This window comes from Prionailurus bengalensis, chromosome E3, assembly GCF_016509475.1.
Source record: "Prionailurus bengalensis isolate Pbe53 chromosome E3, Fcat_Pben_1.1_paternal_pri, whole genome shotgun sequence".
Classification (NCBI taxonomy): Eukaryota; Metazoa; Chordata; class Mammalia; order Carnivora; family Felidae; genus Prionailurus; species Prionailurus bengalensis.
In genome coordinates, this window is record NC_057357.1 from 17,954,052 (window position 1) to 17,970,571 (window position 16,520).

A 16,520-nucleotide genomic window follows, 5' to 3' on the forward strand; every position below is an offset into this window, starting at 1 on the left:
TGGGAAGTTCTTCTATGGTCTGACCTTAACCCCGCCAGCTGTCTTATCTACCACCCCAAGCCAGTCCTGGCAGCTCTGGAGGACCAGGGACATGTTTCGAATATTTTTTATTTTTCATGATATATACTAAGCATTTACATGCCAAGCACTGCTTAAGAATATGACATGTGTTGGGGCGCCTGGGTGGCGCAGTCGGTTAAGCGTCCGACTTCAGCCAGGTCATGATCTTGCGGTCCGTGAGTTCGAGCCCCGCGTCGGGCTCTGGGCTGATGGCTCAGAGCCTGGAGCCTGTTTCCGATTCTGTGTCTCTCTCTCTCTCTGCCCCTCCCCCGTTCATGCTCTGTCTCTCTCTGTCCCAAAAATAAATAAACGTTGAAAAAAAAAATTTTTTTAAAAGAATATGACATGTGTTAACTCATAATCTTTATATATCCAGCTGTATGAGGTAGGTACTCTTATCCCTATCTTGATGAGGAAACTGAGGTAGAGAGCGTAAGTAGTTTGCCTAAGATCACACAGCTAGTGCTGGGGAAGGGGTTAGGGAGCCCTCAGGATTTGACTTCACCAGGGCCATCTGGCTCCAGTGTCTATGCTCTTTTTTTTTTTTAATTAAAAAGAAAAAAAAATTTTAATGTGTATTTATTTTTGAAGGAGAAGGAGACAGAGAATGAGCTGGGGAGGGGCAGAGAGAGAGGGAGACACAGAATCTGAAGCAGGCTCCAGGCTCTGAGCTGTCAGCACAGAGCCCAACGTGGGGCTCAAACTCACAAACTGTGAGATCATGACCTGAGTTGAAGTTGGACACTTAACCAACTGATCCACCCAGGCACCCCTCTTTTTTTTTTAATGTTTTTAAATGTTTTATGTATTTTTGAGAGAGAGAGAGAGAGTGCAAGTGGGGTGGGGGGTGATGAGCAGAGAAAGAGGCAGACACAGAATCCGAAGCAGGCACCAAGCTCTGATCTGTCAGTACAGAGCCCAGCATGGGGCTTGAACCCACAAACTGTGAGATCATGACCTGAGCCAAAGTCGCAGGCCTAACCGACTGAGCCACCCAGGTGCCCCACCAGTGTCTATGCTCTTAACACAGCTTCCTCTGTGTTGGGGTCAGGTTTCCTGAACAGTTGGGGCTGGCCTGAGTTAGAAGTCAGAAAGAGAAAAAGAATGCACACTGAGTGTTCTTCCCTCCTGATTGAGTCTTCCACCACCTGTAAGAAACGTAGGCACCACTGTAACCCTGTTTCCTGGGGAGGCAGCAGAGATGTGTTGAGATTTTCCAGTCTCATTGCCAGGAAGTAGCAGAGAGCCCCAGCCCTCAATACTCAGCCCTGCACACACTGCCACTGAAGCAAGATGGGAGAAGGTATGTGAAACCCACCTGCACGTGGGTCTGGGGGAGAGGTGGGGAAGCTAAAATAGAGGGACTGGGAGGGTCTGCCCACAGTGCCCTTCCCAGTTCCCAGAGGACGACTTCCATGCTGGGAGCAAGTTTGCTCTATGTTGGACTCTAAGGTTTTTACATTCAACAATTCTGAGTTTTTCAGACAAGGCACATAGGGGCTAATTGTCCAAGGTCACTCACATAGTACATGGGGAAACTGGGATTTGAACCAAGGCAGTCTGGCCATGGCTGAGGCGCAGAGAGGGGTGGTGAATGGCCCAGGGTAACACAGTCACAACCCCAGAGCTAGGAGCTGCTGGCTCCCTTCTGGCACTTGACTCCTAGCCAACTGGGGGGCGGAGCAGAGGTGGAGCTAGGGAGACCCAGGTGGCCTCTCTGAAAACCAGACTACAGGCGGCAGAGTGGCCTGGAGCAGCATGAAGCAGAGCTGGGGACCAGAGCTGCTCATCCTGGGAGCAGTGGTTCTCATGGAGGGTGAGCCACCCATGTTTGGGTAGGGGAGTGGTATGGTAGGTGTTCAGGGGCCACCCTCTGCCCCAGCAGCCTTGCAGCCTGGTGTGTATGTGAGGGGCATGCCTAGGGGAGCGATGGTCTGCCTGTGGCGATGTAACCATGTCTGGCTGTGTATCAGAGGAGGTGTACGTGGCCACCTTTGTCAAAATGCGTGTGATTTTCTAGGGCTAGATTACAATCTATGTCTGCAGTCATTATGCCTGTGTGTGTACCCTGTGCCCGTCTGCCTATCTACTTCCAGAATGACCTTAGGCAAGTTCTGGGGGCCCTTTGGCCTCAGTCTCCCCGTCTCTACATATGTCCCATCTTTCCTGGCCCAGATGTTTCTGTGCCTGTGATGGGGAAGAGGCAGGGTAGGGGATCCTTTGGTAAAGTCTCTGGTGGTTTGTGGAAAGGTAGGGGAGTCTGAGTTGTCAGAACAAGGGTGGGGACTCTCAATCTCTTGGAGCCCTCCCCCACTCAGACATGACGTCGGCCTCTAATCCTTCCTCTTAGGCCTTCACGACTGAGGGCACAATTAAGCTAATGCTCTCCACATATACAGGCCGCCTCCCTGACTCAGTGGCGGGGGCTGGAGTTAGGGGATCTGAAGCCTGGAGGAAGTTGGGACTAGTCCCAAGATGAACCCTGGCCCTGCTTCTCAGACTCAGGAGTGCTGAGCACAGCTGAGGGAGGAGAATTAATTACTGAGTGTACGCTCTGAATAGGTTCCAATAAAAGCTGTTTCTTGGCCTCATATATTTTCATTCTGGGAGCGGCTGGTAAGGTAGCCACACAGTCATAGGCAAGGACCCAGGGCCCATCCCCCCAAACCTATCCCTTCCACCAAGGCTGGGCCATGCAGGTAAGACTCCCCTAAGTCTCATCTGTGTCTCTTTCTTCCCAGGTCTTCAAGCAGCTCAGCACGGTAAGCTTTGGGGATATGCGGCCAGGCCTTCCTTAGGTCTGGCTTGGGCCTGTGATGAGGGAAGGACAGAGACCTTCTGTCATTCTGATCCACCCCTCTCCACAGTATGTGGGCAGCGTGGCCCTGGCCCCCCCGAGCCTCAGGAGGGCATCACAGCACCTGGTGAGTGGCCCTGGCAAGCCAGTGTGAGGAGGCGGGGGGTCCACATCTGCAGCGGATCCCTAGTGGCAGATACCTGGGTCCTCACTGCTGCCCACTGCTTTGAAAAGTGAGTCATGGCTGGGGTCAGAGTTTCCGACTTTTGGGGGTGGGGTGGGTGATATGTCCTCCAAACTCTGTAAAACTGACTCCTGCCCCTAGAATCACAATGTATCATTTACTGAAAGTGTGCCATGTGCCAGGTACACATTATCAAGTTAAGCCTTGCTAGATTTACAAATGAGAAAGCTGAGGTTGGGAGAGGGAAGGACCTTGCTTAAAGCTCTGGGCTGATTTTTGTCCATCTTCCACCTACCTGGTAGTATCCCGGTTGGTGTCACTGTCCCCCTTTGCATTCAATGCCTTGGCCTTATCCCTCCCCTTCCAGGGCAGCAGTGACAGAACTGAACTCCTGGTCAGTTGTCCTGGGTTCTCTGCAACGTGAGGGGCTGAGCCCAGGGGCCGAGGAGGTGGGGGTGACCGCCCTGCAGCTGCCGAGGGCCTATAACCACTACAGCCAAGGCTCAGACCTGGCCCTGCTCCGACTCGCCCACCCCATGGCCCGCACACCCCTCTGCTTGCCTCAGTCTACCCATCGCTTTCCTTTTGGGACCTCCTGCTGGGCTACTGGCTGGGATCAGGATACCAATGATGGTAAGTGCTGTCCCCGACTGAATCCCAGAGAGGCACTATGCTTGCCCAAGGTCACGCAGCCTCAGCTGCCAACCATCCCTGTGTTCAGTCAGATTTGTACCTCCCCACCCCCCCCCGCCAACTCCCTTTCTTTTGCCAGCTCCCAGGACTCTACGGAATCTGCGCCTGCGTCTAATCAGCCGCCCCACATGTAACTGTCTCTACAACCGGCTGCACCAGCGGCTGCTGGCCAGCCCAGCTCGGCCTGGGATGCTGTGTGGGGGCGCCCAGCCTGGGGTGCAGGGGCCCTGTCAGGTCTGATGGGGAAGATGAGAAGGGAGCAGAAGGGGAGGCGGCCTAGCCCTGAGCTGGGTGCTTGATCCACAGGGAGGGTGGACCTGCTGCTGTTAAAGGGTGTCTGTCCATGGCTGGGGCTGAAGTGTCTATACTTGACTCCTTTTCCCGGCTCCAGGGAGATTCTGGGGGCCCCGTGGTGTGCCGTGAGCCTGATGGACATTGGGTTCAGGCTGGGATCATCAGCTTTGCATCAAGCTGTGCCCAAGAAGACACTCCTGTGCTGCTGACCAACATGGCTGCTCACAGCTCCTGGCTGCAGGCTCGAGCTCAGGGGGCAGCCTTCCTGTCCCAGAACCCAGAGACCCCAGAGATCAGTGATGAGGACAGCTGTGTAGGTATGAGCAGGGGATGTTAGGAGTGGGACGTGTTCTGGGCAGCAGACAGAAGCACAGTGAAGCAAGTTTCAGCTCAGAACAGAGAATTGGTACAGGGCAGTCACACATTGCTGGGGGCTAACTAGGGGGGCATTTAAGGCCCCTTTCAGCCTCTAAGATGGGAACCATTCCATTTAAGGGCTGAAGGGGCACAGATACTTCAGAACTTCGTGCATTTAGAAAAATTTTTTTAATGTTTATTTATTTTTGAGTGAGACACAAGAGTGTGAGTGGGAGAGAGTCAGAGAGAGAGGGAGACACAGAATCTGAAACAGGCTCCAGGCTCCAAGCTATCAACACAGAGCCTGATGCGGGGCTTGAACTCACGAACGGTGAGATCATACCTGAGCTGAAGTCAGATGCTTAACCGACCGAACCACCCCGGCACCCCTAGAACTTTGTGTATTTAGAGTTTAGGTATGAAGAGGGATCTCTGAGATCTGATTGAAGGTTGTGGGGGTAAGCTGCAAGTTTCCAAGCAGGGACCCAGTGAGAATGGACAGGGCAGGCTCCCGCTCAGGATTCTGGCATTAAGTAACTAACATGTAAATTGCATGCAAAATTATTCCTGGAACGAAGTTGTATCTTGATGGTTAAGAGAAGTACTAGTGAGCCAGGAATTCTGGGGCCAGTCCAAGCCCGGAGGGGCACAGACAGAGAATAATGAGCAGGGCCACTCCCATGAGGCTAGACCATCAGGGTTTAAAAGCTTAGGCCCTCCCTGGTTTTTGAGACTTAAGTCGGCTACCTGCCTGTGGTTACTGAGCTAGAAAGTCACTTAACCTTTCTGGAACTTTGGTTACTTTGGTAATGAGGGTAACAAAATCCAACTTAAGAGGATATTGTGAGGATTTGATAGTACGTGGGAAGCGCTTAGCACAGGGCCAGGCATGCGGTGAGCACTTAGCAAGAAGGCAGATGATGTAATCTGTCTGTTCCAGCCTGTGGATCCTTGAGGAGAGGAGGTCCCCAGGCAGGAGCCCCCTCCCCATGGCCCTGGGATGCCAGGCTGAAGCACCAGGGGAAGCTGGCCTGTGGTGGAGCCCTGGTGTCAGAGGAGGTAGTGCTGACTGCTGCCCACTGCTTCATTGGGTGAGCCATGTCTCTCTTGCCTTCATGCCCATGCCTTCGCTGGCAGGCCTGCCACTCGATGCTGTCAATGATGCCTCTCTGCACAGGCGCCAGACCCCAGAGGAATGGAGCATAGGGCTGGGGACCGGACCAGAGGAACGGGGCCTGAAGCAGCTCATCCTACATGGGGCTTATACCCACCCAGAGGGGGGCTACGATGTGGCACTCCTGCTGCTGGCCCAACCTGTGACACTGGGCCCCAGCCTTCGGCCCCTCTGCCTGCCGTATGCCGACCACCACCTGCCTGATGGGGAACATGGCTGGGTCCTGGGGCTGCCCCGCCAAGAAGCAGGTATGTAGGACAGGCCCATCAGCAGCTGTCCATCCATCCTAGAGGCTGTCGGGGCAGCTGGGTCTTTTCCCTTGCCCTATAGGTGCCAGCTCCCCTCAGACAGTGCCTGTGACCCTCTTGGGACCCAGGGCCTGCAGCCGGCTGCATACAGCTCTTGGGAGTGACAGTATCCCCATTCTGCCAGGAATGGTGTGTACCAGTGTTGTGGGTGAGCCGCCCCACTGTGAGGTGAGCCCCCCCACTGTGAGGTGAGCCCCAGTCCTCCAAACCTTACTCCACAGACCCCTGGCATCTGTATCCTATAACTCACAGACCTGCCAGGCTTGGCCTCCAGACCCGCCTCGCACTTGAAATTGGGCCTTTCTGCCAACTGGCTCCCAAAGAGCCAGAGCCTCATCCCAGCCCCAAGCCCCTTCTGCCCCCACAGCTGCCTAGGGAAAAGAGGAAGTCACCCAGTGTCACCTGACTCCTGACAGGGCCTGTCCGGGGCACCACTGGTGCACGAGGTGAGGGGCACATGGTTCCTGGCTGGGCTACACAGCTTTGGAGATGCCTGCCAAGGCCCTGCAAGGCCTGCAGTCTTCGCGGCACTTCCCGCCTATGAGAACTGGGTCAGCAGTTTGGACTGGCAGGTCTATTTTGCTGAGGAGCCAGAGCCCGAGGCAGAGACTGGAAGCTGCTTGGCTAACATGAGTACGTGGCCCTGGGGCCTCCCTGCTAACACTTCCCTCTCCAGACCCATTCTCTCTCAATCCAGGGAAAGATCTGTTCTGACCCAACCTCTTGCTGCCCTGGGTGGGGTAGTGGACATAATTCTGGTTCCTCATCATTGTGACTTGGAGCAGGCCTCAACTTCTTCAAACCTCAGTTTTCTCATCTGTCATAGGGGTTAAAGTAGCACCTTCTTCCTCTTCCTTCCAGGGAGGGAAGAAAAGTTTTGAGGATGAGGCCAACCCCACCCTCCTTCCTCTTCCTGACAGGCAAACCAGCTGGCTGTTGACAGGTGGCTCTGGGATGCTGCAGACGCAGTGAGACAATTCCTGCATCACTGCCCCTGTACCTCCCCCATTCCCTCCACCCACGCATGATTCCAGGCACTGGGGCAGGCCCAGCAGCCCCGTGGGCTCTGGGAAGGAGCATGCCTGGACCAGCAACTGCCCTTACTCCCCACCCTGCAGGCCAGGGAGATGTCGCCTGTGGATGCTTCCCTACACCCAGCTCCGCCGTCCGATGCAGGCGTCCCCAGCCTTCCCTAGTCTTCCTCCCCTCAGATATGATCACACCAGCCGCTTACTTTGAAATTTTCTTTTTTGGGGGGGGAGCAATTTTCCTTTTTTTTAAACTTAAATAAATTGTTACAAAATAGACTTTAGAAAATAAGTTACAAATTGTAGCAAAAGGCTCCCCTTCCATAGGCAACATTCCCACCTGTGGCTCTCTGAATCCACCTCTCCCTCTTGTTGGAATCTGGCTGGTGACAGCGGCCCCACATTGTGGCAGAGCCTGGCACCGGGTTTCTTGCAGGGCTGGTCATAGGGAAGAGCATAATGACAAAGGCTGGGGAAAGGAGAGCCTTCAAGGACAGGGATATGAGGAACACCTTACCCCTTCCATGGGCAAGAGGCCAGATCTGGGTCCTCTTCACAGCAGGAGAGGGAAATAAGAGATGGGGATGCCTAACTACTCCTGAGCAAAACATGGAGATCAAGCCTTTCCCTACAACCCGCCCACCCCACCCCGCCCGTATTCTGATCTTTGGAGACTTGAAGTTCAGAGGGAGAAGCTGAGGTCTGCAGGCCACTGGGGTGAAGGATCCAGAAGTGGGGTCGTGGGGGTAGGTGGAGGGGGCAATGACAGGTCCCGTCTGCCCACTGCTGGTGCCTTTGGGGCTCCTGGGGAGAAAGAGAGGAGGTCACTGACTGAGGCCGGCAAACCCCACACAGCTTGCACCCCCTCCCTAGCCTGCAGGCCATTCTGCTGCTACCCCCAACCCCAGAGGCCTGCATGTAAACTAATGATTTTTCCAGGCCTAACTGGCTCCTCACTCATTCCCTTGAGGTCACAAGAAATCTTTTATCCTGAAAGCCATCTTGTCAGCTCTCTCACGATACTCTCACCCACCATCCCCTCCTTCCCTGATCATTTCTGGTCAAGGGCCCGCCATCTTGGGGATACCCACCCTTGGTTGCCACTAAATGGAATAGATCCTGGAAGAAGGCCTACAGATCTCTAGAGGAGGCAGAGGACATGAGCCCAGGGCTCAAGAACAGATTGAGGAAACAGGCTGCCCCACTCCCACACAGCCTCATCCTTCCGTCGGGCTGGGTGGAGTGACTTTCCATGGAAATTCCCCCTGATACAGGATGGGAGATAGGGGCTAATGACTGTTGTTGCCTCAGCTGGGCCTGGCTTCAAAGAAACAATTATCTGTGACTCAATCCTCCAGTTAAAGGTGTGCTGGAGGGAATGGGGGTATGCAGGTGGAAAAAGTGGTTTGGTTGGCTCCTAAAAAGGAGATGCACAGCAGAGAGAAGAAAGGGTAAAGGGTTCAATATAGGGAAGAGACATGAGGCAGTATCAGTACCTAAGGACCAAAGGTCTAGTTTCCAAGAAGAGAGGAGGGGGACCAGAGACGAAATTCAGAGAAAGAGGGACAGGGAGCTGGGGGCCAACCAGTGACCAGTTTCCCTGACCAGGTCAGCACAAAACACAAAGCAGTCCATTCTGGGGGTGCCTCCCAACCCCATTCTTCACCCTCTTGCTCCCTGCCTACTTAGGGAAAGAGCACCACCTAGGCCATTTTTCTCTGGAAATCATTCCTTTACTGGCTGGATCAGGAGTTTCCAGATATAGTAGACACATGGCTGCCTCCCCTCCCCAAACAAAAAGCCCATTCTTCTTTGGTTCCTGCACGGCAGCTGCCTCTGCCCCTGCCCACAACCACCCCCTCCCCCCAGCCCACTGTCCAACCCACCATGCTGTTTACCTGACTCAGGAGTTCTGATCTCTGCCCTCACCAGGCAGCATCCTCAGACCAGTTTCCTCCATATCCAATTCCCCACCCTCCACTCCTGCACAACCTCTTGGAAGCCATGTGACCCTCTCCTCTCACTCCTTGTCCCCCCACCGCCACTCTGCCCACCTACTCTGAAGCCCTTCCGTCCTCTGCCCAAGCCATTCATGTCCCCGTACCAGAGCTGGCCACTGTCCATTCCTCCTGGTGCTGCTGCTGGTGCTGCTGGAAGCTGATTCGGCGGCGGAAGTGGCGGGGACAATGAGGGCAGGTGAAGGGCCCCTCCCGGGGTGCATGGACTCGTCCATGACCCTCCAGCCGGGCAGCTGTCCGGAAGGCCTTGCCACAGATGCTACAGCGGTGGCGCTTGGGGTCTGTGTGGGTCCTGCCATGGTTCTTAAGGGACAGCAGGTTGGGTAGAAGTTTGGGGCAGAGGGAACAGGGATAGAGTCCAGTGGTGTGGGCCTTCTGATGGTTCAGCAGGCTACCGGCATGGCGGTAGGAACGCCCACACTGGGCACAACGGAAGGGCCGTTCCTCGTCTTCAGCCACTGTGGACTTTACTCCTTGCCCCCCATTAGCACTCCCAGTATTCTCTCCTGGGGTCCTGGGGGGTTCTGATGGGGCCTTTTGGATTTCCCCTTGGCCAGGGAGATCCACCTCATCCTTCACAGCCCCACCTTCAGGACCTCTGGCCTCCTCTCTCAGGGGTGGCATCTGACTGAGGCCGCTGGCATGTGTGTGTAGGTGGCTGGCTAGTTCATGATGGGACTGAAAGGCCATACCACACTCAGGGCAGGCAAAGGTCTGGGCATCTATATGGTTGTGGCTGTGGGTCTTAGTGACCACAGGATTCAAGAACTCCTTGGAGCAGAGCAGGCAATAGTGGCGGTCTGTCTTGGAAGTGCTTTGGCAGTTCAAAGGGTCTTCCGAGTGGCAGTATGTCTTGCCACAGTGGCTGCAGGAAAAGGTGTGACTGTCTTGACGGAGCTCAGGTCGGCTGTCTCCATCGTCCCAGCTATCCACTGGACTCAGACTAGGTCCATTGGACTGGCTGTTGCCAAGGTGGCAAGGACTCTTGGGGATGCTGTTCCCTGACTCATCTTCTGGCTTGGTCAGTATATGACCCTGAGGAACCCAATCTCCACCATGATCCACTGGTCCCCCATCTCCTTGCCTCCCTTCTGCATTCCCCATGTCCCAGGATACCAGTTCTGTGGCTTCTGAACCTGTTGCCCTGATGGGGCTCAGACTCTGCCCCCCCAGCCTCCTGGCTCCATCCTCCAGCTGGAGAACTGACTCAGTGCCACCTGATGTGTCCTCTAGTCCCTGGTCATTAGCCAGGTTCCCCTCACTGCCCTCTGTGCCAGTTGGACCTCTCAGACCACTTTTGGTATCCTCCTCATGCTCTCGCAAGTGCTGCTCCAAAGATCCCCGGCCAGGGAAGCCTCGGCCACAGAGGGCACAGCGCACAGCTGCTCGCCGAGATAGCCCTGCTCGCCGCCGCCGGCTCTCTGAGTGCAGCCTCTGGTGGTCCTTTAGGGCCATGCTGTTGGAGTAGGTCTTGGGGCAGGTGGGACAGCTGTACTGGCCCGTGTCGTGGCTGCGCCGGTGGTTTAGGAGGCTGCCAGCATGGCGGTAGGTCCGTCCACACTGCCCACACCGGAAGGGCCGATCTTCCCGAATCAGCTTCCGAGTGCCCCCGCTCCCACCCCGCTCAACATGCACCCGCTGATGGCTGGCCAGCTGTTTCCGCAGGCGGAAGGCCTTCCCACATTCGCTGCAGCGGAAACGCCGGGGATCTGCATGGATGCGCCGGTGGTTTTTGAGAGACATGAGGTTTGAGAAGCCTTTGGAGCAGGCCTGGCAGCCAAAGTGTCCAGTCTGGTGGCTCTGCCGGTGATTGATGAGGCTGCCAGCATGCTTGTACGACCGACCGCACACCTCACAGCTGAAGGGCCGCTCAGAGCTGGCCTCAGTCTGGCAGCTCTTCTCTGCGGTCTCCAACCTTGGCTCCACCTCCTCCCCCGTCACAGCGGCCTCCTCCCACTCCTCCTCTTTCACCCTTGCCACCTCCTCCAAGGGTTCCACTTTAAGTTCCTCCTGAAACTTTCCCACATCTGCCTGCCCCAGCCCTTCTTCTGCCACGTTCTGGGGCTCGCTGCTGCCTCCTGCCTCTGGCACGGGCCCCACTTGGGGCTCAGAGCCTTTGCAGCGGGGGTGGTTTCGCAGATGATTACGGTAGGCAGCCAGGTTGGGGTAGCAGCGGGAGCAGACAGGGCAGATGAAGTCTCCAGTCTGATGGATCTTGCGGTGGTTCACCAGGCTGCCCCCATGGCGGTAGGTCTTGCCACACTGGTTGCAGCGGAAGGGGCGGGGTTGGGCCTCCAGCGAACTTTCCCCACCTTGCATGCAAAGGTCGTCTACAACCATGCCACCTACTCCCTCTCCAGACTTTGTGTCCCCACCCTCCCCAGAGAGGCAGGCCACTGCGTCCTCAAAGACATGATCATGGTCTGCAACCCTTCCCATTGCATCACCTGACTCTAAGTGGCTGGGAGACTTGTCTATGGTGTTCCCAGAACTCTGACTTTGGTGGTGACGCTCCAAGCTCCCTAGGTCATCATAGGTCTGACCACAGCAGCCACAGATGTGCCCATAGCCAGCTCCATCCAGTGCCTCCACCTCCCGCTGCAGCTGATTCAACAGCTCTGCTTCTGAGAGCTGCAGTGGAGGGCTACGAGTGGAGGCTGCCCCTGATGCTCCTTCCTCTTCCCCCTCCTCCTCTGAACCCTCAGTCATGCCAGAGGAGTCATGAGCTTGGCGCCGGTGAAGCCTGTAACCGGCCCGTCCTGGGAAGATCATGCCACAAAGGCAGCAGAGGAAAGGCTGTGCAGGGGCTGCCTCCCCGGGCCCATGGTTCTGGAAGTGGCTGCGCAGGGCAGGCAGTGAGTCAAACTCCTTCGGGCAGAGAGAGCACTGATAGATGCCTGGGGGGTGGCAGGGCCTATGGCTCAGCAGGCCAGTGACATGAGGGAAAGAATGCCCACAGTCAGAACACGTGTGGGAGACCTCAGCCGGCCAGCTAGTGACAGCTTCAGGAGAGTGGCAAGAGGAGCTGGGCTGGTCAGTGGCTAGTTTCTGGCCTTCACCCACCCCACTGAGATCATCACAGAAGCGAGTCCCATTGCTTTCCTCATCATCTGGGATGTCCAAGTTGTCAAGGAAACAAGCCTCCTTCTTTTCCAGTCCTTCCTCAGTACCTCTGCTCTCTTTATCACCCTGGAAACAGGCCTCATCCCTCTCAAGCCCACATCTATCCCTTTCAGTGTCAGCCTGCAAACAGCCCCCATCACTTTCCAAGTTGCCTTGGGCTACATTAGGACTTCCCCCTGAAGGGTCTTGCGGACAGTCCAGGCCCTCACTGTTTTCCACCAACTCCTGGGCCCAGCTCCCGCCGGATGGGATTTTGGCTTCTCCCCCACTTCCAGCACTGCTAGCTCGCCTCCGGTGCTGCTTGCTCCACCGCCCACTGTGGCGTCGCAAATGGTTCTTCATGGCAGCCATAGTGTGGAAGTGCTTGGCACAGGCCCCACAACTGAAGTCCCCCGTCTGGTGGGTCTGCCTGTGGTTGATAAGGCTGCCTGAGTGACGATAGCTCTTTCCACAATCTTGGCATGCGAAAGCCCGAGGAGGGGACACCCTAGTCTCTGTCTTGCTGTTTTCCCTTTCCCCATGGGTCCGGCCATGATGTTCAAGGCTCTCAGCATCTTCAAAGAGCATCCCACACATGCTACATATCTGTGGTGCTGTCCTATCAGCTGCTGGGGGGACATCAGTGGTCTCCTCTTTGTGTTTGCACCCATGCCCCTGATCAGTGGGTGGGGCTGCCTCTGCTTCCATGGGGTCAGGCGGGAGGTCTACCTTGAGGTGGCTGGGGGGACCCTCAGCCCCTGGGCCTGCGCTGCGGCGAGCAGCTTTGCAATGTACCCGCACATGGTTCCGCAGGGCCATAAGGTTAGGATACTTGCGGGGACAGAGTGAGCACTGGTACTCTCCTGTCCGATGGCTGTGGCGGTGGTTCACCAGGCTCCCCCGGTGGCGGTAAGCCCGACCACACTCATCACACTTATAGGGGCGGTGGTCCAGGGTGGTGGTGGGGACCTCTTCATCTTTGTGGGTGGTATCAGCCAGAGGCAGGGGAGCTGGTGGCACTGATGGCTGCCCGTCCTCCCCAGCTCCTTGCCGGGGTCTGTGATGAGCCCGCACATGGTTTTTGAGAGCAGCTGCATTGAACAGCTGCTTGGAACAGATGGAGCAGGGGTAGACACCAGTCTGGTGGCTCTTGCGATGGTTGATGAGGCTCCCAGCATGGCGGTAAGTACGGCCACAGTCTCCACAACGGAAAGGCCGATACTCCTCTAGGCCACTGTCCTCTAGCTCCCCAGAGGTGCTGAGCTCCCCAGAGCAGTTCAGCATCTGTGTACTAGGGAGCTGATCCTGGCTGCTCTCATCTGTGTGCCCATTGGTTGTGGGCATCTCTTTCTCTTCCCATAGCCGCTCTTGCCTTTCACCCTCATGGGACTGTTGGTGTTCCAGCAGCTCTCGGGGGATCCTAAAGGCACGGGGACAGTGGGGACACTGGTAAGGCTGATACTGGGCATGGAGTCGGGAGTGGTTCTTCAGAGCCATGAGGTTAGAGAACTCTTTGAAGCAGATGGCACAAGGGTAGATGCCCAAGGTGTGGCTCTGGCGGTGGTTCGTGAGGCTCCCAGCATGCTTGTATGTCTTGCCACATTGACTGCACTTGTACCGCCGTTCTTCCTCAGCAGGAGGGGACTGAGTGGGCTCCTGGCCCCCTGTGAAATTCACTACCGATTCAGCCAAATACTGTTCCAAATTGCTAAGGAGGGTGCTGGCTGGGGTGGGGAGCGGGGTGGCTCTGGTAGAATTGGTAGTGGGCCCCCAGCGCTCTGCACCCTCCTCTGAATCTGGCTGGCTTTCCCAGCCTTCTCTTTGTCGGGTGGGTGGATCTTCCCAAGTGCTCAAAGCTGCCCTGGGGTCAGGCCCAGACTCACAGCCAAAGGTCTCTTCCTCATGTTTTTTCTGGCTTGTCCAGCTTTCCCCAGGGCTGAGCCTGTGGTCCCTGGAGTCAGAGGATGCTGTCTCCCCTTGAAGATGTGGAATGACTTCCTTGGAGCGGGGAGGCCGGCGCCTACGGCGGCCCTCCGGAGCATGAGTCCTCATGTGGCTCTTGAGGGCCACAGGATTGGTAAAGTCCTTGCCACAGGTGGTACAGGGGAAAAGTCCAGTCTCGTGGGTCCGGCGGTGGTTGACCAAGCTCCCTGGGTGACGGTAGCCCCGCCCACACTGCTGACAGCGGTAGGGCCGAGGGATGCTGTCTGCCTCCTCACTGTCCTGCTTGGAAGATGGATGGAGCAGCTCGCGGTGCCGGGACAGTTCCGGAAGACTAGGAAAGTGGCGCTGACAGTCAGAGCAGCTGAGTGAGGTGGGCACGTCCTCCATGGGGCAGTGTGGCAGAAACCTGGAGGTTCAGGAAGAGCAGGCAGGTGGCAGCAGCATCTTCCTCTGGTGGAGGGGCCAAGGCCTAGGAAGAGGGGGTGGTGGTCAGAAGGAAGACCTGAATTAACTTTGCCTCTTGGCTCTATAAGCAGCAAGATCATCAGAGGTCACAGAAATGTTCCCCAAGCAGTAATGCCCAGGGACTTGCTTTCTCTTGGATTTAAGGCCTCCTGCACATAAGCTCCCCAAATATGAGAGCTCCTCTAGGCCTAACCCATCCTAGAGGTATAGATAAGAAAACTAAAGTCTAGAGGGATGCAACCTACCACAGACCTACCAACCTACCTCTGTTCATCAGACCAAATCCACAAAATCTAACCTTCTCCTCTCTATAATTCTGGAACAACCAACCAACCTACCTCCTGTGACATTTTCAAAGGAAACCTGAAACTTTTCTAGGACCTTCAATGTGAGAAGTCTAATTCTCTCTCCTTGATCCCTCAGCTAAACAGAGTAGCCTAGAGACATTGAAAAGCAGCCTTTTTCTCCAGTTGACAGCTGAGGATGTGAGAGGTGGGGGCTTAAAGCCCTCTTCAGAGAATGGGCTGGCCTGTTCCCTCACCTCCCCTATTCCTTTCAGGGTCACAAAGTCTCTTTTCTAAAAGACTCTCTTGGCCACTTCCTTCACCTACTTCCCCTGAGTCCAAATCATCTTCTACCTTGGAAATTCCAACCCATTTCTGGTTGCTCTTCACCCCCTACCTTTTTTCTTTCCTACACCTCCTCACTATACCCTCACCATCCCTTCTTATTTTTTCTATCTTCTCTCAAAATACTTATGACAACAACGCATGCTGAGCATTACCATGTGCGGAGCACTGTGCTAAGTAAAGAACGTTCGTTGTGTCACTTAATCCTCACAAAACCCTGCAGTGCCTCCTTAGTCCAGTTTACAGAGGCAAACCCACTGACTCAAGCAATTTTCTTTCCAAAGCCCTTACTCTTTCCATAGCAGGCCCCCATGTCTCCTATATCACATTGGCCTTCGCTGACTCTTGATTCTTCACTCCCATGGGATCCCTATATGTACAACTCATATCTCCGGATTTAAAGCCCCTCCAAACCTGCTCCTCGACTTCTCAACTCACAAAGCCCCTTCGCTTGAGCCCCTTCTCCTGATCAACCACCAACCAGGTCTTCTCGCCTCACTCATCTCCTTGGCCAATTTCTTCTCAGGACCCCTACCTCACTCGGGTGGCCCCTTTTCGTTCCCGCCGCGGATGAGTCCGTTGGGGACCGCGAACGGGAGCGCGCCTGCGCACTGGGACCCTCACCCTAACTGCAGCCGCGCGCCCCAAGGGGTGGCTGTGGGGGGCTCTCGCGCTCCCACAGACGCACACTCCGCCAGGGCTCCTGGGAGGTGGGAAGGGAGGGGAAAAGGGAAAGGGGAAAACGGAGAAGGAAGGAGGTAGAGGAAAGAAGGCGCAGCTGGCTCGAGCCAGGAGTCTACCCCCAGCTCCGCGGACACTTCCTATTGTTACTAGGAAACAGGAAGTGTCCTAGCCGCAAAAGGTTCCCCCCGAAACCTCTGCCTGGAGAACACTTCCTGTGCCGCCTGCAAGCAGCAGTTGTACACAGACACACTTCCGGGGCTAAGGGAGAGGTAGCTGAAACGCGACTCTGACTCCGCCCACGAGGGTCAAAATTCTGCGTTGCTTTGCATTAGTCTAAGCCACACTTCCGGCAAGAGCTGCGAAAATCGTTCCGGTGCATATTGGCTGAAAGCAGAAGAGGGAAAAAAAGGGTTCTGCTGTTCTGGCCTCAGTACTTTGGCGACACTTTTCGTGGGGCTCCCTGAAAACAACTTCCCAAGACAGATGGAGGGAGCTTCATTCACTCCTCGCTACTGAGGGAGATGTGGTGGAATATAAGTGGATTTCAGTGCTACAAAGCTTGCGCATGGCCCTTCTGTATTCCCGCCTTCCAGTTCTTGGTGATCTGGCCACAAGATAGCAATAATCCGGTATATGCCGTAAACCTGTCTGGCGTCCTCTGTCGTTAGCACCCACATAGACCCCTTTCAAGATGTTGCTCCGCCACTTTCACCTGCAGTGCTCGGGTAAACTTTGCCTTCCTCCCTAGCTGGGAAAGCTCCCTCCCACTTCCGCTTTCCGGCC

At 55.6% G+C, this 16,520-nt stretch overlaps 2 protein-coding genes across 5 annotated transcripts; one reads left to right on the forward strand and one right to left on the reverse strand.

Annotated features, from left to right (window-relative positions):
• Window positions 1-985: 985 nt before the first annotated feature.
• PRSS53 (serine protease 53) lies at window positions 986-7,174 on the forward strand. Of its 2 annotated transcripts, XM_043559992.1 has the most exons (11): window positions 988-1,876; window positions 2,802-2,822; window positions 2,928-3,090; window positions 3,409-3,674; window positions 3,814-3,968; window positions 4,126-4,345; window positions 5,326-5,476; window positions 5,563-5,807; window positions 5,890-6,035; window positions 6,284-6,500; window positions 6,788-7,174. In XM_043559992.1, exons 1-11 carry the CDS (start codon window positions 1,819-1,821, stop codon window positions 6,805-6,807), a joined length of 1,662 nt encoding a protein of 553 aa, XP_043415927.1. In that variant the 5' UTR covers window positions 988-1,818; the 3' UTR covers window positions 6,808-7,174. The 2 variants fall into 2 exon arrangements, with proteins under 2 accessions (XP_043415928.1, XP_043415927.1); XM_043559993.1 differs by lacking the exon at window positions 6,284-6,500 and having other exon boundaries at window positions 986-1,876.
• Window positions 7,098-16,435, reverse strand: ZNF646 (zinc finger protein 646). Of its 3 annotated transcripts, none has more exons than XM_043559989.1 (3): window positions 16,329-16,435; window positions 9,000-14,428; window positions 7,098-7,699 (listed from the first exon to the last, which is right to left on the reverse strand). In XM_043559989.1, the coding sequence occupies exons 2-3, from the start codon at window positions 14,344-14,346 to the stop codon at window positions 7,578-7,580; spliced, it is 5,469 nt and encodes a 1,822-aa protein (XP_043415924.1). In that variant the 5' UTR covers window positions 14,347-14,428; window positions 16,329-16,435; the 3' UTR covers window positions 7,098-7,577. The 3 variants fall into 3 exon arrangements, with proteins under 3 accessions (XP_043415924.1, XP_043415923.1, XP_043415921.1); XM_043559988.1 differs by lacking the exon at window positions 16,329-16,435 and adding an exon at window positions 15,678-15,983; XM_043559986.1 differs by lacking the exon at window positions 16,329-16,435 and adding an exon at window positions 15,589-15,983.
• Window positions 16,436-16,520: the final 85 nt, after the last annotated feature.